The 27453-nt window shown below is 42.8% G+C and overlaps 2 protein-coding genes across 4 annotated transcripts in view; one reads left to right on the top strand and one right to left on the bottom strand.

Moving 5' to 3' along the window:
- Positions 1-8383, top strand: part of klhl32 (kelch-like family member 32) — a 30521-nt gene extending 22138 nt beyond the window's left edge. For 2 of the 3 annotated variants that reach the window (XM_071468469.1, XM_071468468.1), the window contains exons 6-10: positions 1-320; positions 535-593; positions 2533-2725; positions 4704-4798; positions 6659-8383. The exon at positions 1-320 is cut by the window's left edge and continues 407 nt beyond it. In XM_071468469.1, the coding sequence (XP_071324570.1) occupies positions 1-320; positions 535-593; positions 2533-2725; positions 4704-4798; positions 6659-6820 (829 nt within the window). In that variant the 3' untranslated portion in view covers positions 6821-8383. The remainder of the gene's footprint in view (positions 321-534; positions 594-2532; positions 2726-4703; positions 4799-6658) is intronic. The other variant, XM_071468470.1, reaches the window with a different exon arrangement.
- A 524-nt stretch (positions 8384-8907) lies between these two features.
- mms22l (MMS22-like, DNA repair protein) lies at positions 8908-27452 on the bottom strand. The gene is made up of 26 exons (XM_071468467.1): positions 26319-27452; positions 24110-24307; positions 23835-23960; positions 23578-23630; positions 23124-23211; positions 22803-22980; positions 22380-22473; positions 22119-22249; positions 21780-21893; positions 21509-21685; positions 20754-20816; positions 20533-20652; positions 19901-20136; positions 17566-17782; positions 17191-17480; positions 13752-13933; positions 13351-13501; positions 12295-12434; positions 11819-11961; positions 11268-11424; positions 10977-11122; positions 10647-10858; positions 10240-10406; positions 9518-9614; positions 9187-9354; positions 8908-9020 (listed from the first exon to the last, which is right to left on the bottom strand). The coding sequence occupies exons 2-26, from the start codon at positions 24289-24291 to the stop codon at positions 8945-8947; spliced, it is 3708 nt and encodes a 1235-aa protein (XP_071324568.1). The 5' UTR covers positions 24292-24307; positions 26319-27452; the 3' UTR covers positions 8908-8944.
- Position 27453: the final 1 nt, after the last annotated feature.

Here is a 27453-nt window from a genome sequence, read left to right as displayed (position 1 = left end):
GAACTTCCTATTTGTTGTGGGTGGTGAGGTGGAGCATGCAACTGGAAGGACATGTGCAGTAAGGACTGCCTGTAGGTATGACCCCAGGGGCAACCGGTGGACTGAGATAGCCCCCATGAAGGCCTGCAGAGAACACTTTGTCCTGGGAGCTCTGGGTCAGTACCTGTACGCAGTGGGAGGCAGGAACGAGCTGAGGCAGGTTCTGCCCTCTGTGGAGCGCTACTGTCCCAAGAGAAACAAATGGATGTTTGTCCAACCCTTTGACCGCTCACTGTCCTGCCACGCCGGCTGTGTGGCTGACAACCTGCTCTGGGTCTCAGGTAAACAGTGATGGGGGAGAAGGACTCCAGATCATACAGCACACCTACTCTCCCATGTACATTACTTTTACCTAAATTCTACACATAACTGTTCATATACATGCACAGACACGCTCTTGACATTTAGCTAAGACACACACGGCTTCATGCATGTTTGTACAGAAATCTTTCACTCTCTGATAAAAGCCCAGGGTGCTGTTCCTTTGTGTTACAGGTGGGGTGACAAACACAGCTCAGTACCAGAATCGACTAATGGTGTACGATCCGGAGCAGGTAACTGTGAAGTGATGACAGTTTACACAACAACTCAACTTCACTTAATATATTACTGCTGACTGTATTTGCTGTGTAGAGGTTTATATTTTTAAAGCTGCTATTACCAATATTTTTTAGTTTACAATGGATCAAATCATCAATGAGTAATGTGAAGGAGATGTTTAATGGACCCACAGATAATTATCATCAGGCTCTTAAGCATCTTTTCTTTTAGAATCTTTAGTTGTTAGTAATCTAGTTTTCCAGTCTGCAAATTCACTGTTTTGATTCAGCTGAAAACATACACAACCTGTCCATCCCAACATCTTCAACGTATCACTTTTCTTTACCCACCCTCCCCAAGTGGCCAAAAATAATAATAATAATAATAATAATAAAGGTTTAAATGTATCTTCTCACCCTCCAGACAAATATCAGGTTCCATTCAATTCTGTAAATATAGGATCAAAACATCAGTAACACTTTAATTATAAAGAACAACCTTTTCAGCTTGTGACTGACAATGATAAAGACCACCAGCCAAAACCCGTCGGTCTGAGAATAAAGTGCTTCTTAGTTCCTCAAGTGTAACTGTTTTTACATATGTTCGTTCTGCACCTGCCTTTTCTGTCCACCTACAGTGCACACTGTACAGTAGTCTGTCATGGGGGAGTATTTTCTGAGGTAAAGCGGTAGACTGTAAAGTCCTCTGAAACACATTTGTGATATTGGTCTGCATATTACTGTTGTGAGTTGACGCAGTGCGTGCTTTTGAAAAAATTAAATCTACACTTAAACCACATCAGCGTAACAACAATGGCTTTTTTCATAACATGAATGCAGACCTTATGTTTATTGTGACAGATTACACAACGGGCAAGAGTCAAGAGTCTGCTCATTGATTTTCACACCATATGGAAATTATTTGAACGCAGGAAAATAAGAAAACCACATAGATCTGTTTGAAACTCTACAGCTCACTTCAGAATATAATCAGCAGTAAGTTGTAAATGAATCATGTTTACTGGTCATACTGGTCCTTTAACATAAATCCTCCCTGTATATCTTCTACAAGTTATCACTTTTTATGCTAAATACAAAGCGAGCAATCATATAGACATATAGTCATTTCGTTGCACTCTGAATTTGACTGAATTCTGTTAAATATTGCTTCTGCATTTGCAATACTCACACACAGCTCACTACAGTGGAATGAGCTGTGGTTTCTGTTTGTGTATGTCATGAGCCAGCTGTTAAAGAGGCCTGGCTCTCAGTGAGGCTGTATATGGTATGGAGGTATGCCGTGTGTATAAGTGTAAGGTGCACATCCATATGGGTCTGTGTTTGTATATGTCGGCGTGGAAGCGAGGGAGCGAAGAAGCGAATGAAAGAGTGAGGGAGAGATTCTCATTTGTATTCACCATGAATCTACATTCACCTGCCAGAGCTACAGCAACCCCCCACCCACTCTACCCTCAACAGATGGCCACCCGTCAGCTCCCAGCAGACACACACACACACACACACACACACACACACACACACACACACACACACACACTTTCATTCTCTGCCTCAATCAAGCACTTACACACACACACACGCACACACACACACACAGACACAAAATAAGCTACAACACACTTAGTGAAATGAGCAGGGATCCTTGGTGTAAAATGGAGTGGCTGAAACATATGATTAGAAATAGGGAGGGAAGTCATTAGTACAAACCAGAGCTCTAGTGTCACGTTATTTATCTAGCACTGAGCATACATCAATTACCCATGCATGGATATGCTTAAATATTAATCTTCTTATTCATCCTCCTTCCCTCTCCACCCTCTCCGTTTCTCTCTCCCTCCCTCCCTCTTCGTACTACACCTCACCTCCTTCTTCCTTCCCTTCCATCTGCTTTAACCACCTCATCCCCTCTCCACCACCTCCACCTCCTCCGCAGGACCAGTGGTTGGCCCGCAGTCCCATGCTGCAGAGGCGAGTTTACCACGTCATGGCGGCGGTGAGGAGGCAGCTCTACGTTCTAGGCGGTAACGACCTGGACTACAACAACGACCGCATCCTTGTCCGCCACATCGACTCTTACAACATGGACCTGGACCAGTGGACTCGCTGCTCCTTCAGCCTCCTCACGGGTGGGCAAAGCGAAGGGCCCACACATGTGAACATGCAGAACACACCCAAGTATTCACTTGATGGTTTGACACCACTCCCATGTCTGTACACTAAATATGAAGCTACAGATCGGAGACCATTAGCTTAGCTTAGCATAAACTCTGGAAACAGGGGGGAGACAACTGTTTGGCATGTTCACCAAGAAATAGATCCACACGTAATCCCATATAACCACATTTTATTGTTTTTATGCTTAAGCTTTTACAGAGTAAACAAACTACATATGCTGTGCAGTAGATGTAGCATGTCAGTCAGTGAGTTTTTAGACTGGTAGGCAGACTTTTTGCCTTCAGCTGTTTACAGTTTTTATGCTAAGCTAAGATAACCAGTTGTCAACTTGTATTTAGCATACAGATATGAGAGTGACATCAGTCTTTACATCAAACCCTTGACAAGACGGCAAATAAGTGTACTTCCTAAACCTACTCCTTTACTTGCACGTCAAAGAGGTTGCTGATAGACCCACAGAGGAATATTACCTCCACCAGGCAGGTTATGTTTTCACCTGTGTTTGTTTGTTGGTTTGTCTCTTTGTTTGTTTGTCAGCAGGATTACGCAGAAAGCTCTGAACCCATTTGCACCAAACTTGGTGGAGGGATGGGGCAGGGGCCAGGGCCTGATCCGGTTAAAGGGATTTTTTTTATCACTTTGCTTAATAGGGCATTTCTCAACATTTTTGTCACTTTCTGACATATTTATTGTGTTGACATCTATGAGTTTGTACGATGTGGTGCAGATCCAGATGATAATTTAGATCTCACACAGAATTGTACTTACCACTAATAGTAAGTAACAGTGAATGTGGCACCAGCAGCATTATTTATTCAACATGCAATTAATAAAAATACACAATAACTATAGTGGTTGCGACATAGCATATCACACAACAGCTAATAAAACCACACAGTTGTCTTGCAAAAGGATTAAATACAATAAATGCTTGAGAACAAAAGACAAGAGTAGGATTGTTTGGCCTTGGCATTGTGCGCTCCGCTGAGTGCCGTTCTAGCTGCCCGCAGTTTCCCTCTCTCTGCAGAGCTTTATAGTGTCTTTCAGCTCATTATATTGATTTTCTGGCCCACAACTTTTGTTTTTGTTGATTGTTTTTTCTGATGCAGCAGGCAGCTGTTTCAGTGAAAAAGCTTCAAAGTCTTTTTCTGCCAAAGCTAGAACTATTTTGGCTGTTTCACATGAGAATACAAATGACGTCACATCCTGATGAAGCATCAGATTAAATGAGTTTTTTTTAGTATTATTACATAATACCCAGGATCTTTCTTTTTTAAACTTTAACTTTGATTTTAGCTCATTCAGTCGTGAGTATTTAATGTTAGAGGGAAATACTTCAGATTTTAAACTGAGTTTTCAGTAGCTTTAATGCTAAATCATCATGAACATAGTACATTTTTAATTCCAGTAATGTAATGTTTACTTGGAAACATAGGTTGAGCGAAGCTCTGCCTTATCCTCCCCTCATTACATGAAAACATTACACATAATGCCTCCCTGCTGGTTGTGAGGGGGCGGTGAAATGAAATAGTAGATGTTTCCAGGCACTGGTATACTTGCTATATATGCTTATACTGTAGGATGTGGTTATATTAACTCATGTTATAATGAACTGTTGAAGTTTTTAATGAAGACTCGCTTGGTTTAAAGTTCAGGTGACTTTACAACCCCCCCCCACCATCTCTCCTATTGTATGAATTTCCTCATTTGTTGTCAGATCCTTTCCTCCTATTTTATCTGTAAAAGTTTGAGACAAAGTCACAGGAAAGAGAACAGCAGCTCAATCTTAACTCTCCACACACTCCCGCCCTTGCCCCATCTTTCTCCATTTATCTCCCTCTCTGCCTCTCGGGAGACATGGAAGTCATATTTTCAGAATGCCCTCTGCTTGGCACAGTGAAGCATTGTGTCGGCTCTTGTCCTCCTCAGGTCAAAACGAGTCCGGAATAGCTGTCCATGATGACAGGATCTATGTGGTTGGAGGATACTCCATTTGGACCAACGAGCCTCTGGCATGCATTCAGGTGAGAGAGGTGGCTTTTAGATTTACCGTGTAGCTGTTGTGAGACTTCAGAATTACCAGATATGTGATATGAATTCACTTATTCTGTGCTATTCATAGGCTGCTCTTGCAGAGAAGTGAAACAGCAGTACTCTAAAATACAATAACATCTATTGCATTAAATTACACCGTACATCTTATATTGTTATAGGAAGAGCAAGGGCCCACACAGTTTCCGGAAACTGTGCCAGTCTTTATTTTTTTTTACAACCAGCCTCATTTTACCCTAATTTTAAAAAGGCAGCAATGTCAGAAATGTTGTATTATATAACAAGTTAAGCACACACGATCTAGCTTGTTTGAGATAATGTGATAATTTATTGCTTTATTTATTGCTGAATAATCAAATGCTACTACTGTAGCCTGGTAACAGAAATAAGTACTGTGTTTAAATATTGATGGCTGTTTTCAGGTAGTATACCAATCAAACTGAAAGACTTTGTATGGATGAATTTATTAAGCATTGGAACCACTGCTGCACTTGAATATGAAGAATAGGGAAGAATAATAACACTATGTCCACCCTGCCCATGTGTGCTGTATCTGGTTTACCGGCCCCATAGCCTTCAGTGTTTTATCTAGCTTTCTGTATGTAAATTTGTTGCTGTGTGTTCAAATGATGTCCTTGAGCAAGACACTGAACCCCAGCTTCCTGATGGTCAGGCCAGCACCTTTCACTGTGTGAGTGTGGGAATCGCTGAATAGGAGGCGAATACTTTGTACATTAAGGACAAAATGTAAATATAATGACTGTGGTTTCTACGAGGCCAGCTCTGTCTTTTGAATTCCAGTTAGGAACTGTAGGGAGCTGTAATGGACATGGAGTGGCATTCATTTAAAGGATAGGTTCACAATTTTCTCAAGTCTGTCAAAAAACGAGAAACCACAAGAACATACATACAGTTTTTGGTTGCTGTAACCATTCCTTCCATTCATACAGGCGATTAAAAGATCCCTTCAAGTGGAAGTGACGGTGAGCAAAATCCACACAAATATGGAACTAAAAGTTAATCTAACACTAATATGTAGATTTGGTCGTCTAAGTTAATCTAATCGAGTGGATATCCACCAAAGTTATGGTCTTTATAGTTTGAAATGTCCCTGGACAGGTTGACTTGTTAACAGCAGTGGAAGGACAGTACCTCTCGCAGCCACGCTAGCAGCTCTGTGAGGCTGTGCTTAGGGATAGCAGTGCTTTGAGCTAAATGCTAACGCTGGCAGCTAACATCTTGATATTTAGCAGGTATAATGTTTACTATGTTCACCATTTTAGTTGAGTGTGTTAGCATGCTGACATACTACAGTAAAACAATGTTAGCATGCTAATTAAACTAAGAAAGGGTGAGGAGATTGGGCGGTTTTTCTTCAGTATTTTGTGATAAATCAAACAATTTGACAAACTGAAATTTTGAGCTGATGATGGCACTGCATGAGAAATCACCAGAGTGATTACAATTTTTCCTCATGATGGCATGAATGTGTTTACCAGATTTCGTGGCAATCCATCCAATAGTTGGAGACTTTTCACTCAAAAGCACACACCACCCTGGTGGAGGTGCTAGAGGAACAGTTAGGGGATCGCAAAAGTCATTAAGAGTCATCTTTGGGGGACCACATGTCAGATTTCATGGTAATCCAGCTACTAGTTATACTTCAGTATTTATCAAAGCAGTGGACATTACCACAGTGCTCGCATGGCCAAAATCTACTCATTACACAAACCACTGTCATATTCGCAACTGATGTAATTGAGGGTAACCTATGAGGAGAACCATACATTACTATTTATTTAAAATATTTAAGATTTTATTTATCTTTCCAGGTGCTGGATCTGAGCTCAGAGGGGAAGGAGGAGGTTTTCTACGGGCCAACATTGCCATTTGCCTCCAATGGTATAGCAGCTTGTTTCCTCCCTGCACCTTACTTCACCTGCCCAAACCTACAGACTCTACAAGTACCCCATCACAGAATAGGTGCTGTGTAAACCACTGACGAACAAAATTTCATGAACACGTAATGAGTGGATGGAGAACCCGCAGCTCAACTCTGGACAGTCAGTATTTGCAAATGTGACTGACAAAAACGTACCAGATCATAGTAATCATCTGGAACCTGTCACATGAGTGCACAGGGATTTCTTTGAGACCCAAATGTAATAACATGATTTTCCCGATCTACAAGAGCCATGTTATTCTGCAAGCCTCTAGGAAACTCAGACACAAGCAGCTGTCAAAATAAAACAGCATTACTGTTGTATTTCCCCAAAGACAGATGCCATTCATGATGTCCAGTGAAGATGTGATGAGCAAGTTAAGAAAAAAATAACGCTACAGGGATTATAATTCCCAAAGAAGATAGGAACAAAATGCCAATCTTATTACCAATGAACTGATTTGTGGTGAATTGCTGAGTTGCCCATGAGGTCAAAGACTCTGTCCTTTTTTTTTTTTTTTTTTTTTTTAACCCATTATAGGGCTGTAAGAGCTTTTCTAGATAAAATAACCACATAATATCCCCATCAAACCACCATAATGACTTTGATGGCTTGAAAAACATGTGCAACATTGTGTTTTTCAAGATATACAGGAGGAAACCTGTTTTCTCACTGACTCACTTGTACTTTGAAATTACAGATTGGGTTAACAAGTGTCAAGCGCCTGAGGCTGAAGCTCATCAGTGCGTAAATAACCATGTAATGTTTTCGTTCAAATACGGTAAAAACTAATTGATTTTTCTGCCACAGCAGTGACATACTACTGTATGTGTGTATGGTATCAACCCATGTAAGTGTGTGTGAGACTTTTATTATGCTCAGGACCTAAGACTGTTTTTGTTCAAATGAATGTCTGGTCTGTGTCATTATTCAGAGAATATCTGCTGAATATCCTCCAAAGTGTGTATATAATAACACTGTATGATGCTGATTTACAAAAACATACTTTGACCAAAAGAGAGAAAACATGATCCCCGCACTTTCCTCGTCTGTCCAAAACAATGTGTCTGAAAGAATATAAGGAACGTTTTCAGAATAAAGATGCTACATAAATAAATAGTGCTGGGATGTGTTTTATGAAGACTGTTAATAACTGTAACAGAAGACAGAAAGAAAGTGACTTGTCCTCTGTGAGAATTATTTAGCAGCAATAGATAATTTAACACTAATTTAAAGCATCACCTCTGCTGCCATCCTTCGGCATGAATTCTCCAACCACCTCAGATACTGTTGGAGAGTAGGAACGCAGTAGAGCAGACAGCTGCTCAGATGAAGGGATGCATTGCAGTTTGATGAGGCTGGAAAATGACTAGCAATGACAGAAAATGGGACTTGGTGATTGTGGGAGACAGGAGTGCGACTTCATGTGATTAGGTGCAAACTAAAGCCGGATTGCATGAGATTGCTGCAACTTGGAAAGGCGAGAGAGAGAATTGGAACAAACAGTACTCTCCTGTACTCTCTCTTTTTTTTCTGCCACTGAACTCTTTGGGCTCGCCCACGACTGTCATCAAATCTGTAATTCTGAGTGCCAAGTGAGTAGAAACAGATCCAACACCTTATGGAATAAGCACAAATAGTCTGTTCTCACTTCAGTGCTCACATTGCTCATTTCTTACTATAGAACTGAGATGAAAAGGTATATTGACTGGTATGAGCACATTCATATTTATTGTCACATTTTATTACATTATTAATACATGTATCCACATGCAGAACTACACGTTCTTTACAATATGTACATTATATACAATCTAGTGATATTAGGCTTGTAGTCCATGATTGGAGCACATTTGGCTCAAGCATTAAGAGCTTCAAAGTTCAAAGTACAACTGATGAGGCCTCTTGAAACATCCTTGTAAATGTACCACAGTTGCATGTATCCATGCTGTTTTTTCCTGGCATGCTACACCAGTAGTTTAGGTTTTAATCATCACAGTAATGAAATGCACTAACCCTCGTCTGCAACGCTGTAATGGACTTTTCTGACGACCAAAATCAAGAAATGTAGCAAAAGAGAAGGTTGGTATGACTAAGAAGTGATTCTTGGAGCTGGTGCCAGGTCCTGGAGCTGGTCCTTTTTCTTTTCTTTCTTTCTTTTTTTTTTTTTACTTTTCAGTCCACTTCCAAAGTGGTGAGTTCAGCCTGCCCACTCTCCCCAAGGAGGCACAGCAACTTCCTATATGCGCTCCTGTTACACGGAGAGATGGAGCAGTCACATGAGTGGACACATTCAGAAAAGTATACAACTACTGAACATTTCTAGTTCAGTACAGAAAACTGGTTTATTGTCTAGACAACTTAAAAATAGTTGTATTCTGTAATACCTCCAGGATATGATTCATGCACTCTCTCACCTCAAGGCGATGTTCTTGCCCAATCCTCTCTTGTGCTCAGTGTTTCTCAGACTGAGAGACAGGTTGGGGATGAGAGCTTGGACCACAGCGGGATCTAAAACAGCCACAGTCTCCAGCACAGCGTATACCTGCCTGTCGTAGACTCCTTCATTCTCCTCCACAAATGACCTACGAGTGTCAGGATGACACAAACAGTGAAGGATAGAATAGGCTTGAATGTGAAATAGATAGTTTTACTCTGTTTGCAGTGCCTACATCACAGTCTTTGCTTCCTGTGAACAACAACGCATACAGGTGCAGATATTTATTGCTAGACATGATCGTCAGTTACCGTAAGACAGTGATCATCTGCTCACATGGTCCCTCTGTAGATGCAGCAGCACATCGCTCCACCACAAGCTGTAAAGCATCTGTGCTTGTCTTCCTTACTGCACAGAAAATAAACATAGTAATATCATTAGACAGGCCCTTAGTAATCATTATTAACACAAACTCAATTATCTAAATATGTTTTTTTCTGTATAATTTCCCACAGAATAATAACAAGTGAGCACTGATGAAAACTCTACATATTAATGTTAATATGTATCTCAATGATAAGCAGTATGATTTATTGAGCTGATATTAAAGAAAAGTTGTAAAAAAAAATGCAGAAGAACTATGAGGAAAAAAGGTCTTAGACATTTGCTTTGGTTAATTAAAACTGCAGTCATACATACAAACATACAGGCGATCTGAGAAAGACAAGTCATCACCATGTCAAAGATAACGTCAGGTTATTTACTGAACAATGGTCCTTCACTACAACATGATGCCTTTCAGGATTGGCTGGAACCAACGACTTGTGTATCAGGACATATACAGATCCTCCCCCTAAAAACTGGGCTGGCACCATGCTAGTGATAATCCACAGTTAGCTAAACTCTTTCAAAGCACTTAATTAGTTTCTTTCACAGGTAGACAATGATTCCCAAAGGACTCACACAAAAAGTGGAAGAACTTCACTTTATGATTTTCAGACTGTTTGTGTCTGTTTTGTGTAACATTTGTTACCCTGTGGGTCGTTGACCAGCATCACACAACGCAGCAGAGAGGGGAGGGGCAAAGTGAGGAGGGCGGGGTCAGAGTCACTGTTTCGTCTCAGAAGCTCCAACAAGAACATCAGGACCGACGCCAGGCGAGGTGGAGGGGCATGACCTTTGAACTGTAGGAAGCTCTCGCTGTAAAATCAGAGAGGGGCTTTTCTAATAACTGTAAGTTCTGAAGATGATTTGCAGAGTTTAAGAAATATATTCGTAAACAAATAAAAGTGGACATTTGTCTTTTTAATTTACATCCATCCTGCTTGGTTTGTTTTTCTATTTCAGTTTCTCTGAAAAGTCAAAACACAATGTGGATGGGAAATTCATGTCAAAGCCACGTGTTTGGGGTGAAGTGACATTCCAGTTCTAGAGACGTACCAAAGCACCTCGAGGATGGTCCTCCTCAGCGCTGCCCCCTGGGTGAGTGAGTTGGCCTCGCAGGCACCCAGAAGCACTGGGTGGTTGGCAATGATGCCCATGGAAGGTGAGGCAGGAAGGAAATGGTCCAGATATCTGCGGGTAACAGAGCGGAGCTGCTGCTTCAGGTGGGCACCCTGAGACTGAGACACACTGGAAGCCACTGACAGACCCTGCAGGAGAATAAATTAAAACATGGAGACATCTGAGCAAATTACAGACAGGTGAGTGATAAAAGGGTTTTGATTAGGGTTTCAGTTCTCCCAGTGTACAGTATATTTGTGTCCCAACCTGTAGATACAGTGGCAGGCTGTCCCTGAGAGCTTTGTCCTGCTGTGTGAGGTGGTGGGGAAGCAGCAGCCCATCCACAATACGGAACAGCAGCTGCTGGGCTTTCGATGTGGCCAGCAGGGGGCTCCAGTGCTTCACTATGCAGCCTAGATGACAGAGAGCAGAGACAATCATACAGAGATACACATAACTGTAATAATTCTTTACTCCTGTGTGTAACTAAGAAACAAAGAACTCCAGAAGATTAGTGTATTGTAAATTGTGTTTGAGGTGTATCAGCTTTACACTTACCAACAGCCCAGTAGGCCAGCTGCAGTCCCTCTTGGTTCTTGCTGACCAGAGACGGTTTAATGTGTTTCAGGATGTCTCCAATATAGTCCAAGGCTCTGGTCACCATGGCTGAACGCTCAGACAGAACCTGCAGTCCACTGTACACATGGCCTACAGCCTGTCACCACGAGAGCACAGATAAGAAGAGAAATTCATGGAAACATTTGCATGTATATTCAGGCTGCCGTAGCAAAGACCAGATATGACAATAATATGCTAAGCATATGTCACATATAGTGCACACTTATGTAAAGGGACAGGGATGAATTCTACTTAGATATGCCGAATACATTTTGTGTTATACACACAAACCAAGGAAATGGTACATCGCAGTGGCACAAAGGCCTGTTGTCAGCTAAGGTGTAGCTGGTCTCTCACAGCCTGAGTATCTCTTGTCCCTGTAAATCCAGTGCTCACTGTAAAATTTCAGAATGCACAATATATATATATATATATATATATATATATATTTATATGTGTGTGTATATATCTCAGCTGTGAGCATGTGCTACCTTTATAAACACCTCCAGGGCTGAAGTGGACTCGAGCCTGCTGGCTGTGGGCTGGAGGCCAGCTCTCTGCAGAAGACTGTCCACTTCAGGAAGCCTCAGCACAAGCCTGGTCAGTTCACACAACTGCTCCTCCACAGCACGACCTGGAAGAACACAGGCACAAGCACTCTCTATTCAAATAACGATGCGTTTTATATCTCTTAATAGGTAAATCTAAGCATTTACCATACAATAATAGACATTTAGAAAATATGTTTAACTCAGAGCAGAGTTGGGGTCGTGCATCTTAAGGATTTGCATTTAGGGAGCAGCCTTAGAAACCCTGCAACTCCAGTCTGGTTTAGAGGTATGGCCATGAAATGCATAAATCCAACTACAAAAGTTTTTCAAAACAGTTAGGATCAGATGAAGTGATTCATTAGCAAAATTATTTGATATTATAGGATTAAGAGTTACCATATATTCAACTGTATTACCTGTTCTGCTGTCAGACCCATCTGGGTTCTTGTGAAGGTGCTGCTGTAGAACACATCTGAACCAGGCCCTAACTGACAGGCTTTGTGCTGAACCCGATGCAACGACACCAAAATCACTGCTCAGTGAGGACACCAGCTCACTGAAAAAAAAAACAAATACAACATGTAGCTCCAAACAACTGATGGGTTTACTGGTGTGAACTGTTGATAAACATGTGTTTCTACATATGTTATGAAACATTCAATATGTGAGTGGCAAGTCCCTGATAAACAAAGAAAAACACAGTGTTCAAACAGAAGGATGAATGTAAACATAAAGAAGGAAGATAAAATGAGCCATATACTGTGTGTTAAAATTCACTTCATCCAAGTCAGATTTTATTTCCAATGCCAAGTCAAAAAAATACATAAACACTGAAATTCACTTGTCTCTAAGCACATAAATGCCTCTCCCCCTCAGATTTCTTCTGACTTGACTTACAGTTTTTAATGATGAGTCTGGAAGGATAGGGGGAGGGGAACATTTCTATCTAAGGTGTGGTAATTTAATTAAATTCTCACATGAACGAAACCATCACCTCATTTTATAAATCACATATTGGTAACAGCTCAAAGTGTGGAGAAAGGAGGCTTGGCAGGCTGGGACTTCAACACAATAAATACAAGTACTTGTTCTGCCTTCATATCCAGGTGTAGCACCTTAATATCACTTGGCACGGTCAAAGAGGACCTCAGAGGTTGAAACAATCACATCGTTTGGTACCCTTGAGTGAAATTTTGAAGATACACTGTGTTTCGTATTCTGTTTAGAGACATGGGTGCAATTTCTTAATTAAAACCTATTTTTGTAATAACAAGGACACTTGCTGTCTAATTCATTAATTGTATCTCCCAATATACCTATAGGACAAAAACTATTTTGTCAAGTGCTGTGCATTATGCTGAAGCTTGATAGCTGACAGGAACAGAGCATCTTTTCCATCAAGAGTGATGAGTTAAAATGCTTTGAGATTGAGAAAGAGCCACAAGAGGCAGATCCAAAAAGGGTAACTGTACCTGTTTTGGAGCAGGTGGGGAAGGTATCGAGTCACCAGAAGTGGGTGAACCATGTCGTCCCAGCCAAAGCATTGCATGATGGACTGGACTGGGTTGGACTGCAGGTCCTGGGGGGCAGAGCTGGGCAGATCAAAGGCTAGCAGGGTGAATCCTGAGGAAGATTAAATTAGTTCATTTTTTGGTGAATTACTAGAAAGTTGATACATGAATGATGAAAGTGAAGAACACAAAGCATGTGTCTTTTTTTGTCTTAACGCTTTTCTCTCCTGTGTTTTCCTGAATCAAACTCAATATCAGCTGAAACAAATCCATTTTAGTTGAACTATTGTCCAAAACTCTTTCTGCTCTCCTCCACCCTGTCTTTTCCAGCGTTCTCCTTCCTCCCACTTGGCGTTACTGACCTGCAGCAGCATCTGCCAGCTGTGCTGGAGGGGTCTGTGAGAGGCGTAGGCTGCGCAGGAAGGGGAAGAAGTGTGCCCACAGTGCTGCTGCTACCGCTAGGTGGCGCTCTTTCACCACACTGGTGGTAGCAGGAGCCCAGGCCAAGGTGGGTACAGACTGGACACTGCGCTGATGGACCCGCCTGGAAGGACATAGACACACACACACAGACACACACACGGAGAAAGCAGATAAACAAATCTAACCGATGCAAAATCCAAACACAGTGCCCCCTCTTGTGTACAGCGCTCACACCCCCCAGCTCTACCCTCTACTTTCTCAAATCCTTTTGCTCTCCCGTTTCTCTCTTTCACTACTTCTTCATGTGTTTTCCCTCTCCTCTCTCCTGGGGGATTACTGGTGCGGTGGTGCGCTGCAGTGTGGAGCAGCGTTGGATGGGAGTGGAGGTGGGGAAGGAGAGGAGGATATTATAGCTATAGAGTGGAGCCTAATGCTGATCCCATGTAGACAGACTATACTTTGGCTCTTCTGGCTCATCCCTGGCCCTGGCCCCAGCCGCTACAGCAGCCCCACAGTGGCTGGCATTAGCCCAGATAAGCAGCTGAAGGAGCTGTAATCTCATTTAGACTGGAGATGATCCTCCTGTCCCCCTCATTCGCCGGATGGGGGTGTGGGGTTTGAGGTGTGCTGGGAGAGTGAGAAAGAATAGAGGAACTAGCAAACCCCCCCTTCAATCCCATCCTCAACCACACACTCTAGTCTGCTACTATGGTACACACACATACACACACCTCAACGGTGCCTTCGCTTCCAGCAAGGTTGCATCTAATCCAGAGAGAGCTGAGACAATCGATTAGAGTCTGAATTCATTAGCCTCGTTACTACTGCAGAATGGGCCTTTCACACCCATCAACCCTCATTGTACAAGACATCGTCAGAGACCCCACTTAATCCTCCTCACTGCGGCTTCTTACAATGTGTACACACACACACACACACACACACACACACACACACAGTCAACACCAACACACCATTAGGGACCCTGTTTAACCCTTCCCCCAGCTTCATCCAACATAGAGACAAATTAAATAAAAATATAGCATCCTAATAATGACAGACAGACCTTGACTTTGAAAATAAAGGCTCAACATCCAGTAAAATGTCCTAATGCTCACAAAGGAAAATGCTTCACAGGGAGGCTTGGATTTTATGAAGCCAAGGAGATGGGGATTAATTGTTTGTACCAAAAACAGATCCAACAGGGTATCCCAGTGCCAGCTCACCTCATCAACCAGTGCCACCCACACCCTCCCACAGCAGAGGGTCATGGGAAGGAATCAAACTGAGGAATTATGCCTGGGACTGGCTTCTTGCCTCAGCACCATGGCGATGGCTATCAAGAGTGAATGTTCGGACCCTCCACTGCCTCAGCCATTGGCAGAATAATTCTCTTAATGTGTGCAGATTCCACACGGCTCTTAATAGACATAATGATGCACAGGCTAAATTTGCCAGGCTACATAATTACCCATTAATTGTGTCACAGAAAAGGCATTAATCACAAAGAGATACCGAGAATTGCCAGGCTGAAGAATTATGTTTAATTTGGCGGGACGGATTGGAAAGCGAGAGCATGGTATTTTTTTATTTGGTTAAATGGGTCAGTGTGGTCCGGGCAATAACACAGAGGGCCTCTGGGAGTTCTCTTCTTCTCTCTCCTTGGCCATTAATGTGCAAATGTGTGCCCTCCAACCCCAAGATCTGAGATGGGAAGTTTGGGAATTAGCAGAGCTAACCAGATACCGTGATATGGGAGCCGGGCATTGAAATAAGAGAAGCACACATGGGTTAGTGTTTCAATTTCGGTGTGTGGGCAGTTGTGTAGGTTTGTGTGTGCAGTGTGGAGAAGGTGGAATGTGTACACTGGAGAATTAAAGCAATCATACACCTACATGAAACAGTGAGAGGGCTTGGTAACACTTAACTTTGCAATGTCCTTATTCTAGTGTTTCAGCTCATTTATTAACCTTTTGTAAGTAGTGTAAGTATTAAGTGGTGGTGGCGGTATAAGTTTCAGTACTTATTAACACTCCACATGAACACAGTGTATATCTCGAGGCATAAAAACAATTTAAGAAATAACATGCATATTTAGAAATGCAGTGATACTAGGGATATGTACTCAGTAAGGCTGAACTTCAATACTTTGTTGGTACATTGCCTGCAGTATTGCAACACATCAGCTACATTTGGCATTGAATACTTGCTAAGGTTTGTACACATCTTTAATAATATTTGATGACATAATTTAAAGGTACGGTAGTCTACTCAATATTTTCACATTTTACAATGGATGACATCAATATGTATAATGTGAAATGTGTTGCAGTGATGAACGTAGATAATAATCACACGACTCTTCAGCTTCCTCCAGCATTATGGAGCTTTTTAGTGTCTTTCTTATTGTTTTGGTTTATTGACCCACAGCTTCACTGTTTTGGTTCTCTCTCTTGCTCTCATCGGCATCAGTGTCATATCTGCCCAGCCCCAACTGACCAACAACAGTAGCAAAACATACAAAAACAGCATAGTAAATTAGGTTAGGTGATGTACATAACATCTGCTGGGCAGGCAAAAGCATCTGTGCATTGACGCTTATCCAAAGCGCACTGCTTGCTATTACTATGGTTCATTGGAAAGCAAAGGGTTATTGTAAAATTAAAGGCTGGCAAGCAAAGTGACGCTCAGCTCTTCAACTAAAGATTTAACTCGGATGCATCTACTGTGCACTAAAAGATCACACATAATTTCTCACTTCATAAACTTACAGTCTCACCTGACTTCTATCTGCTGTCACCTCTGTTCCCACCTCTGCTTCCCCACATAAACAGACACTGTTTCAGCTGCAGCTCTCTGACCCTCTGCTGGGGTCGTTCATGTAACGAACACCTGTGTCCTACGACTGAACCCGTCCTGACGCCCTGCTGACCATAGTGTCTGAGCGGGCCCACAGCCCTACCGCTGTCCCCATGACCACAGGAGGGTCCATGGAGGGTCTCTTGGGCCTGTAACTCTACTCAGGGCTTTTGCAGCACCTGGTGAGGGTGACCTGGAGGCCACCCGGCCTCCTGAGACTAACAGGGGCCTCAACACAACATAAGGTCTTTACAGACACTCATTCCTACTGACAGCACAATCCACCTATTGTCAGTATGAGAAGTGAGTGAACTCTGAACTGGGTTGGGACGAATCGAAGAAATCACTCTCCTCTGCTGTGGCCACTTATCAGATTTTAATGAAAGCTTAGCTTGGCCTTGTCTGAATGTGTCTACTATCTGTTAGGGAGCAGCTATCAGTGCAAGAAAAAAAAAAGAGAAACTGAGGACAAACATGAGATACCTGGGAGCTGATGAGTATTTACACCAGTTGCCTCACCTGAGCTGGGCGAGGACAATCTGCAGAAAGCCCAGGGCAGAATTCAGCTCTGACTGGCGGCAGGCAGGCAGCAACCAATCGAACCCTTCATTTAGCAGCTTTTCCTCCGATAGGCTGAGACTGGTGCTTGTCTCAAACACCTCAGACACACCATCAAGATAGGAGCCAAGTGGCCCCCAGAGGGCAAGTCTGCGAGAGACTTCCGTGGTCTTATTGTAGAACTCTTTGGCTGTCTCATTAAAGGAGGAAGCAAGCCAGCTAGCCTGAGCACCAACGTCCAGACCCCGCTCCTGCAACAATTCATATAATGTTAAAAAACGTGAACTAATGGAAGCATACATTTTGTGAGAATCAAAAAACAAAAAACAAACCTACCTGGAACAACAAAAGCAGTGATAGCTGTCCCCTCCAGACAAGGGTGCGGTGCCCAGGGAGGCAGTTAGAGGGCAGGAAGCCTAGCAACTCACAGGCCCTGCTGGCCACATCCTCCAGCTCTACCTGCCGGGCCACCACCAGAAACAGCAGCAGGAAGTTATTGAGGCCTGCCTCTGACAGCTCCTGCATCTTCTTCGAAGAGAACTTGGAGTAAATCCTGGAAAAATAGAGAAAATTGAAGGAAGAAAAAACAACATGGCACAAGAGATGGTTAGCTAAAGGAGGAAGAGGTCAGGCAGTGTCTGCTGTTTACAATATCACTTAATCTGAAGCAAGATAATGGTTAAATAATTTTTTTGAATCATATTTCAGAGTATTTCTTTACTTCTACAGGCCAACTAGTCAGAGGTGATTTGTTCTTCTGAAACCCCTTACTTTAAATACTGACTAACTGAACTTTCTACCCCCACCATGCACTCCACCACCTGCCTCCATCACCCTCTCAGCTCCAGGGGAGAGGCTAGGCTGCCCAGCCAATGTGTGTCCAGTGTGTGTGTGTGTGTGTGTGTGTGGGGCTGAGAGAGAAAGAAAATGCAAGAGAGGGAGGAAGAATAGAGAACCACCCAGCACGCTGTTAGATCCTGCGGGCACTGTGGAGAAATGCCTTTAAAGATCATGTTAAATGTCAGAGACACTCAGACACACAGCAGTAGGCGCTTGGTCCCTCTCTCTACAGCCAAACCAATTTACTGCAACACCAGAGAGAGATCAATAAAACCAAACACACACATGCATTGCCACTCATTCAGCTTGCTGCTTGTTCGCCTGGCAGGGAAACACAGAAGGCTGGGCCCCCCAAGCCCCCCCCTCTTTTCCATCCCACCTCCCAAACACAGATGCAGCCCACACAGGTGAGGAGAGCTGCTGTTTGGGTCAAAACACAAACAGTGAGCATCCCAAGACAAACTCTCTGTAAGAAGTATGACTGATATAAAGGCGTGGAGAAAATGAGAGAGGAATTGAGAAAGACCAGGTTAACACTGAAATCAGCTTAGTTACACCCGCAGAGGACTGTACAAGGAGGAGGTGGCCAAGCATGCAGTCAGAGTGTGAGGGGAGGGAGATTTAAATAGATGAATGGGTAATATGTAACAGGGATATAAGCAGCGCACTGGGAGGCAGCAGTGGGGATTTTCTGTGTTCTCCCAACCTGTCTGTCTGTTTGTTTATTCCGGACAGCTTTTTTTTCTGGAGGCGAGCAGATGCTCCTAACTCCCTGCGTTGGAGATCAACATGCTCACAGTCGATCCCATTAATGCGGTCGTCGCGGGTGTCCCGCAGCGCCCGGCCAGGAGTGGGAACACTGCCCAAACGTTGTAGCGATACAGTCGGCACGCCTCACGCCTCCTGAGGGGGAGGAGGCAGTGGTGATAGTTTTGGTGGAGGGGGGAACCTGGACCCGTCCCAGCCCAGCCTGCCTCTTGCCAGACTGCCTACCACCCACACCCCTCCGACTCCCCACCACCCAAGCTCCCCTCTCTATCCGTGTTGGAAACCAACACAGCTTCGTTAAGGCGAATTAACCGCCACGCTCGTTAGCTAATTAGCCCTCATGTCTGCAGTGCTACTGAGCACATTCCAGACAGAGGGAAGTCATTAGGCAGATTTATCTGCGGCTGCCACTCTCTGGCGCCCAGCCGGCCTGGGATATAGGATGGTCCAGTGCTCGGTTCTGATGTACACATCAGCTTGTGATCTTTCCTCTCTTTTTTCTAACTTTCCATCACAAAGACACACACTCTCACTCCATCTAATGGCCTCACACACTCTGAAACCACTTCTCTAGGGAGCAGGTGCACACGCTGTGTGTGTGTGTGTGTGTGTGTGTGTGTGCGCGCATCAGTAGGAGGCTCCTTGGCTCTGGTCTGTGCTGAAGAGCAGGTGGTTGACTCCTGAGACACCTGCTCCACTGGGGGGCCTGAGTAAATATCAAAGATGCACTGGGAGACTGCAGGGCACCTGGCACCCACACAAACAAGACTGAAAAGCATGATAGTGTGCAAACACACATGTTGTTTGTGTATTCATGCAAGTATGCACCTACACACATACACACACAAATTCAAACACATCACACATTAGGAGATCAACGGGAATGAGGAATCCTACAAAGCCTAGATCTGATTAGTAATCGTTTCTCAGAGCCTCCATTCTCCCTCCAAAAACCTACATGGAGTTGAGTTGACTAGCTGGTCATGAGACCTACTTTTCATGGTGGAAGTGAAAGTGAAGGAGCAAGAACTACAAAGCCTTCCAGACGTCTCTCCAGCCTTACCTTCCTTTGATCTGTCTCTGTGGGACTCCACCAGCCCTGTCCTGGGCAAGGCACAGGGCCAACACTCGAAGGAAGATGTGGAAGGAGTTGGCTGAGCGGTAAAGCTGGGCGTGTCCTGGAGAATGGAGGGGAGAGGGGGAGCAGCAGCTGCGGGCCTGCTCCAACAGAGCCAGAGGCGTCTTGCACAAAGTGCCCAGGCTAGACATCCCGAGCCAGGGCACAGTGAATGAGGCACTCTGAAGCAGAGGGAAAGAAGATAATGTAACTGCCTAACAAGCCTCGGTAATAACCTAAAGGAAAATATGCTGCATGAATAATTACAGCAACCTTTTCAACAACATCAAAAAGAATTGTAAGTGTGTTGTAAATGAAAAAAGCAACAAATATGATGCAACTCATAATTGCATTCTAAAGATCAGAGATAAGCAATAACCTGTTACTTCCTTACATAAAGTAAAGCTATCAGAATGACAGCAACAAAACAAAAGTAGAACACTAAAGACTATATATGATTGTAGGATATATGCTTAAAATGAGGGAACAAGTTTGTGCATCTTTTATCAATTTATTATTTATACAATAAAATGAAGACAGCATTTATTTCCTTGTTTCCTCTAGAGGCTTAATCTCACCAGATTCTTGCTGTAGTAGTCCCAAAGAGTAGAGACAGCGCTGGTGCTTGGTTCCCACAGCAGACAGAGACTGAAACAGCAGTGGACATGCATCCTAACTTGCTCCTCTGCTAGACCTCCCTGTTATTACATGCACAAACACACAATTTACTTTATGACTACTACAAATGTATAAAAAACAATTAATTTGAAAGGTTAGTTTAAATGGAAGCAGTGCTTACCTTGGGATTACATGTTAACTTGAGCAACACTTCCACAAAAGCCCAGTTATCGCCCAGATGTTTCTGTGGGATAAAATTAGTATGTATTTTGAAAAAAAAAATAACAAACACATATCAAGAGTTATTAAACATACTCTAATTAAAGCATCAATGTGGGCAAATGTGTAAAATGTCAGTGTTCTCTAATGCACAGTTACTGTCACCATCAGTCTCAGACTTATTCCTAAAAACTTTTCTATCTCTGCTATTGTATCTAGTTTTGGCACTGTGTGTTATGTAAGTGTTAAGACAAAATGACTTCTCCAGAATGAACTGAAGAAACCTCTGATGAGAGGCAAAAATGTTTTCAAAACTACAATTTCACTCAAGTGGAGAATTCAGTTTTGTCTTTCACAACCTGGATGACTTAGATGAAGTAGATCTGTATTATTACATTATGGGTAAAACTAAGTTTCTTCTACCGGTTGAATCAAATTAAAACAACATTTTCTATGGAAGGGTTAATGCTAGGGTTCAACAGACAAATTTCAATTTATATATATAAATATATTACACTTTGTGGTCAGATGCACATGCTTAAGTTAATCAAGTGCATATTCAAATATTTAAAACAATTCCTTCACAATTCATTCCCAAACTTCCCTATCAAGAATACATCTCTCAGTACTCCACAGTTGTGATACACTCTTATATTGCCCAGGTTTTATGCAGTGTAACATCTGCAGGTAACAATATTGTGATTCTCAGTCTCTTACCTCATTCTGGATCGTACCATTCCGACTATACTGGCCTAACATTGCTAAATGAGTAACCAGCCACCATGTGAATCCCAGAGGGTCTTTACAATGAGTGGGGAGGCCACTGAACTGTTCTGCTGTAGGCTTCCCTGAAACCAGAGGCCTCAGCAACAAGTTCATGTAGCTCCAGAAAGTCTGAAAAGATAATGGGCAACATTTGTTGGTTAATTTAGTATGGACAAAGTCTGATTTTATTGTGGGACTGTGAATGTGAGTGTTTTTGTATTACCTGTGTGTGCAACACTTTATTCCTGTATTCCAGAAGGTGCATGAGTAGGACCCACAGCTCTTTGGTGCAGGAGCAAAGGTAGTGATGGCTGCTCAGAGCCTCTGTAGGCCTTACCTAGAAATCAACAGGATCAATTTAACACAGTAAGCTTTCAAATGAAGCTCTATTCTTCACTTAAATATGTTTGGTACATGTTTGCTATATGTAGTTTCTGTTAATTGGGTATTAAAAGTATAAATTACATCAGACTCACAGTTATACTTTCAGTTACAAACAAGCCAGAAATACTACTGCTGCATCTCAGCAGTAAGATGTAATGATTTCTGGCCAGCCACCCACCTTGCTGTATTTGCCTATGGCCAGACCAGTAAGGTCACACAGCAGACTGCACAGGTGTTCTTCAAACAGACTGGCATCAGTCAGATTCTCTCCTGTCAGGTTCACAAACTGGTGGGCGTACACCACCTGGCCTGGAGACATGAACAGGTAAAATTACAAAAAGCATGATCCTATGCTACACACAAGCCACATCTCACATTTCAGTGTCTTCAGTTTTAGTTTGCTGTATAGAGTATTCTGGTGCAAAGACCTGACACTTACCTTGCATCTTATGACCCAGCAGGTGAAGGATCTCCAAGACTGACCAGTGGATGTCGAGATGAAGGTGTAACAAATGCCAAGACGGAGGAAAAATCTGTGGAGGAATGCTAGGAGTACTAAGTTCTATGTCAATAGCAAAAAAAAACATCAGGGTGGTGGACACCCTGAGTTAAGGGCTATGAAAAAGATCTCTGGTCATATGAGTCATTCCTCATAACAGTTATTATATTATTTCCTTTGCTCTGTGAAGCTTAATTACAGTCATGCCATTTGCACTTTTGTTGCACCTGTTTCCAAGCTCTATGTCCTTTACAGTAGAACCTGATGCTTACATAACACATGCTTTACATACACACACAATAAAGTCAGTGAGTGCAGGCACTAGAGCAAGATTTATGCAGGCCAATCAATTTTCAGTCGTACCTTTCCCTGATTCTGCATAGTGAAGGCGCTCTGAACGTTGGCAGGCAGGTCTTTGAGTCGTCCTATCAGGAGGGTGATGCCAAACAGCTCCTCCAGAAGAGCAGAGGGGAGCTGAGCTTCCAGTTCCTCATAGGGATGGGATGGACATGCATTCAGAGAGCTGGGAGGTTCCAGATATCTGAACAGATACAAAAGGACATGCATGTCCAAATAATCAAACAAATGCTGTAAAAGCAGCTGAACACATGATATTACCATACGATGTAGTTAAAAGAATTTTAATAAGTGGTGCCAGTGTTGACATTAAATACAAACAAATACCTGTGTAAGAAGACTTTGACAAACTGAAGAAATGAAACACACTGTTGTCTGAGGTCTTCTGCTTCATAGTGGAGGTTACTTGCTTGACCTAAAACACATGACAGAGCTTGTGGGCAGTATTCATAATTCTTATGTAAAACAAACCCACTGTATGAGATATCAGACATGACTCAAACACTAGCATTAACCCCGACTATCTCTCAATGCTAATCTTCACTCATTGAAACAGTTTACTGGAGACATGCTCCCAGTCCCCAAGTGGTGGGCTTAACACATGCTCTGGCTTGCTGCTGCATATCAGTCATACTTTTCACCTTATATGCATCTACTGTGTGCTGTTCGTACCTAATATTTAAAACTACAACTACAACCTGTGAACAAAATGCTCATATGAAATACACTACCCTGATTATTAGCTGAACCATGAGTTACAAACATATATGTACAAGCTTACCAAAGTCATGTGAGCTGGACTGCACCAAAGTCTCCAACCTGTAAATCTTTTGTCTGAAGTCAAGAGCAGAGGAGAGCAAGTAAGACCACTGACATGTATGTGTCTGACTATGGTGGACAGTTGTTTAAACACAAATTAGCTTACTAAGTTCTTGCTGCTGTGGAAAAGGACTTTCAGCAGCAACATAAACTCACTTTCAAAAATGTTTTTACTTTGAAAGCAAACTTGACTGAGGTCTGTTTTGCACCTTGGCTTACCTGAACAGACCAAAGAGCACCTTCGTAGATTCTACCAGTGCTGTCTCTGTTACCCAGGGAAAGCCAAAAATCTCCACTGTGTCTGTCTCGTAGTCTGCAGGGGCTGGGTCAAGATGCAACAGCAACCTATAGAGAGGATGTGTTGACATCAGTTAAGACTTTATTTACTTTACTATAGAATCACAAACTGACTTTTGAAAAACAACAGCAGTGCTGACCTCCAAGTGGGGGAAATATGTTTTCTTGTGATTACAGTGAATTGACAGTGACTATACCGTTTCAGTGAGCCTCTAGCAGTGTATCCTTCTGTGGCGAGTGCTCCAGTGGGGTCGTCCTTTGTTTCAGAGCAGCAGAAGCAAGGTGGCTGGGCTTGAGTCAGCTCACATAGGCTGTCTGCTGCAAAGGGGGAAACTGGTGGCGTGAGGGATTGGCTGAAGTCATCTGCCATGTTGTCCATGCAGAATCAGTATCACCTTTAATGACAAGAAACACTGTGCTGAGCAATTACAAGATTGTTACACAAATCAGTGACATGAAACAGATCTGCACTAATTTGGCAGGTTATTAGGTACACCCAGCTAAAATAAAGCAGTTGAACACAACAGTCCTGCAGTAAATCCTTTCATCATGATTGTTACAATGTTCAGTTTGTGGAGGAACTTTATTGTCATTTTGGAGGCTGAATGTAGTGTTTATTGTATTGTGTTATATGAGCAGGTGTACCTATCATTTTGTACATCCCATTTTATATCAGTGAGGTTAGACTAAATACTTCTCATTTATATCACTTCTCACCTGTACACTTGCATTTTCATGCAGTTAAGAAATCAGCCAGTCAAGTGGCAGTAGAGCAATTCATAAAATCATGCAAATGATGTCAAACATAAGAATGGGGAAAATGACTGTTGGTGCTGGACAGACTGGTCTGAGTATCTCTGAAACTGCTGATCTCCTGGGATTATCATGCGCAACAATCCCTGGAGTTTAGTCAGAGAGTAAAGATCCAGGCGTTTTGCAGACAGAAAAGCCTTGTTGATGAGAGAGGTTAGAGGAGGTGACAGAAAGGCTATGGTAACTCAGATAACCACTTTTTACAACTGTGGTGAGCAGAAAAGCACATCAGAATGCAGAACACGTTGAACCTTGAGGAGGATGGGCTACAACAGCAGAGGACCACGTCAGGTTCCACTCCTGTCAGTCAAGAACAGAAATCCGAGGCTATAGTAGACACAGGCTCGCCATCACTTGACAGCTGAAGAGTGAAAAAACGTAGCCTTGTCTGATGAGTCTCGCAGATGGTGGGGTCAGAATTTGTGCCTTGCCTGCCTTGGTGTCAACAATCCAGGCTGGTGGTGGTGGTGTAATGATGTGGGGAATATTTTCTTGGCACACTTTGGGCCCCTTAACACCAATCAATCACTGCTTGAATGTCACATTCTGTCTGAGTATTGTTGCTGACCATGGGCATCCTCATGGCCTCAATCTTCTAATGGCTACACCATGTCACAGAGCAAAGGCCGTCTCAAACTGGTTTCATGAACATGCTAATGAGTTCAGTGCCAGATCTGAATCCTGCACCTTTGGGATGTGAAAGAATGAGATTCACAGCATGAATGTGATGTGATGTAATCATGTCAACAAGGACCAGAATCTCAAAGGAATGGTTCCAACATCTTGTGGAGTGAATGCCACGAAGAACAGACTGTTTTGAGAGCAAAGGGAGACCTTACCCAGTATTAGGAAAAGACTCCTGAAGACCCAGCTCTTCAGAGAGCACCTTCTCTCCTAGCACTACATGACAAATCTACACTTAAAGAATCGCCACTAGCACTTATTGCTGCGCTAACACTTCTTATCGCACTTAACCTTGATTGTTCCCCTTTCTGTAAGTCGCTTTGGATAAAAGCTTCTGCTAAATGACTAAATGACTAAATGAGGAAGGTGTTCTACTCATAAAATGCTTGGTGAGTCTATTCAATGCAATATGTCAAATTTCGAATATACCGCTGTCTATATGTTCAATATTTCTACACAGCATAGACACGATACAATATACAGAATAACAGGCAAGTGAATTCATTGTGTTTAAGTCAAACAGCATTACTCAGCTAACAGCTGTCTGGGATACTTTATGTCTTCACTGAAACTAACCTTCAAAATCTGACAAATGGTGTAACGCTAGCTAGCTCAAATATCAACATTAGATCATGTAAATAGCTCGCTAAAGTTTATGTACTCTATAATGCAGCTTGAAGGACATGGAAGTAAATTATAAAATGTTAGCTAATTCCCCACCAGTCGTGTTTGCGTATTTATATCGCGACATCATGGCTTGTTTCTAATGACGGTTAGCAAAATTTCTAGTCGTAATATCTGCTTACGCTGATGCAGTTGGCGTTAGTAAACTGAAATAGCGGTAAACAACTCGGAAACAAAACACAACACCGCCCCAGAAACACAAATGTTACTGTAACATCGACAAACCTTGTATTTTGGCCTCCTCAGGTGCTATATTCCGTAAAACTGAATCAAAATATGAGATTACACAGCTGTCATCACGCCGTTGTTTGGGTTTTCAGTCGCTCCCGCGCGTTCACCGCACGCATGCGCACACCGGCCACATCCGCTGATTGGTCGGAAGTTTCACAGTGGGCGTGGCCGTGTCGCACCAATCCACACAGAGCAAGAGGTCTCACTGTTCCCGACTTCCTCCGTTGCGTTAGTTCTCCGTGTGGTGTGTTGTTGTACTGGGCGTTTCTGTCTAGTTATGTCTTACTAGACAGAAACGACAGTGTCTTTATTTCTCGAGAGGATTGTATAAAAGCAAATTTCCTGCTTCCTAGCTACTTTGCTTCACATTGACAACTGTCATGAAACTACAAGTAATTTAAATGAGCCAAAAATGTCCATTTAGGCTTTTTAGACACATGAAGAGTTAAAGTTGAAATATATTTAAACCAAAGACAGAAATAAATACAGGTAGAAACATACGTAAAGAATGCTGCTAAATATGTCTGAATTATAATAATAATAATAACACACTGAGCACCTGTTCCATGTCATGTCTTCTCTGTGGGCTGTGACAAAGTGACTTGTCCCCCTCGGTCTCACTGCAGGGACTCCGCACAAGTGAATACAAAGTAATGCGGCGGTTTTAGTAGAGTTTTATCCACGCTAACCCTAATTTCCATATGCAGATCTGTCTCTCCCAACAGTCCCTCTCGCCATCACACCATTTCTTGCATTCTAATGCATTCTCACATCTTTACAAAATCCCCCCTTCCGCCACACGCTGTGGATGTGCTCATTTTGTCGACTTACAAATCGTTATTTCTGCACGTTTGACTTGTCCGGTGAGGAGATGCACGGCAGATGCGGTGTTTTGCATGCTCTAATTTGCACGTTTTACTACCAGGAGTCAGTGGAGACAATAAAAATGGACGCGTCGGGAGAATTTTTTTCTTGGCGATGCATCGACCTCCTGCACTGCTCTCAACAGGAGGCAGCTCGTCTGTTTGAAGGCTCTGTCGTCTGGATGAGAAAGGTAAATGTTTTTTTTTTGTTTTGTTTTTTTCCTGTTCCGACGCTACAAACCCATTCAATCCTTTCTGGGCACTGT

This window comes from Trachinotus anak, unplaced genomic scaffold (genome assembly GCF_046630095.1).
Source record: "Trachinotus anak isolate AG129_WGS33_773 ecotype Australia unplaced genomic scaffold, CSIRO_AGI_Tana_v1 ptg000032l, whole genome shotgun sequence".
Taxonomy (NCBI): domain Eukaryota; kingdom Metazoa; phylum Chordata; class Actinopteri; order Carangiformes; family Carangidae; genus Trachinotus; species Trachinotus anak.
The sequence above is the reverse complement of the archived record's forward strand: the minus strand, read 5'-3'. Positions and strand labels throughout refer to the sequence as shown.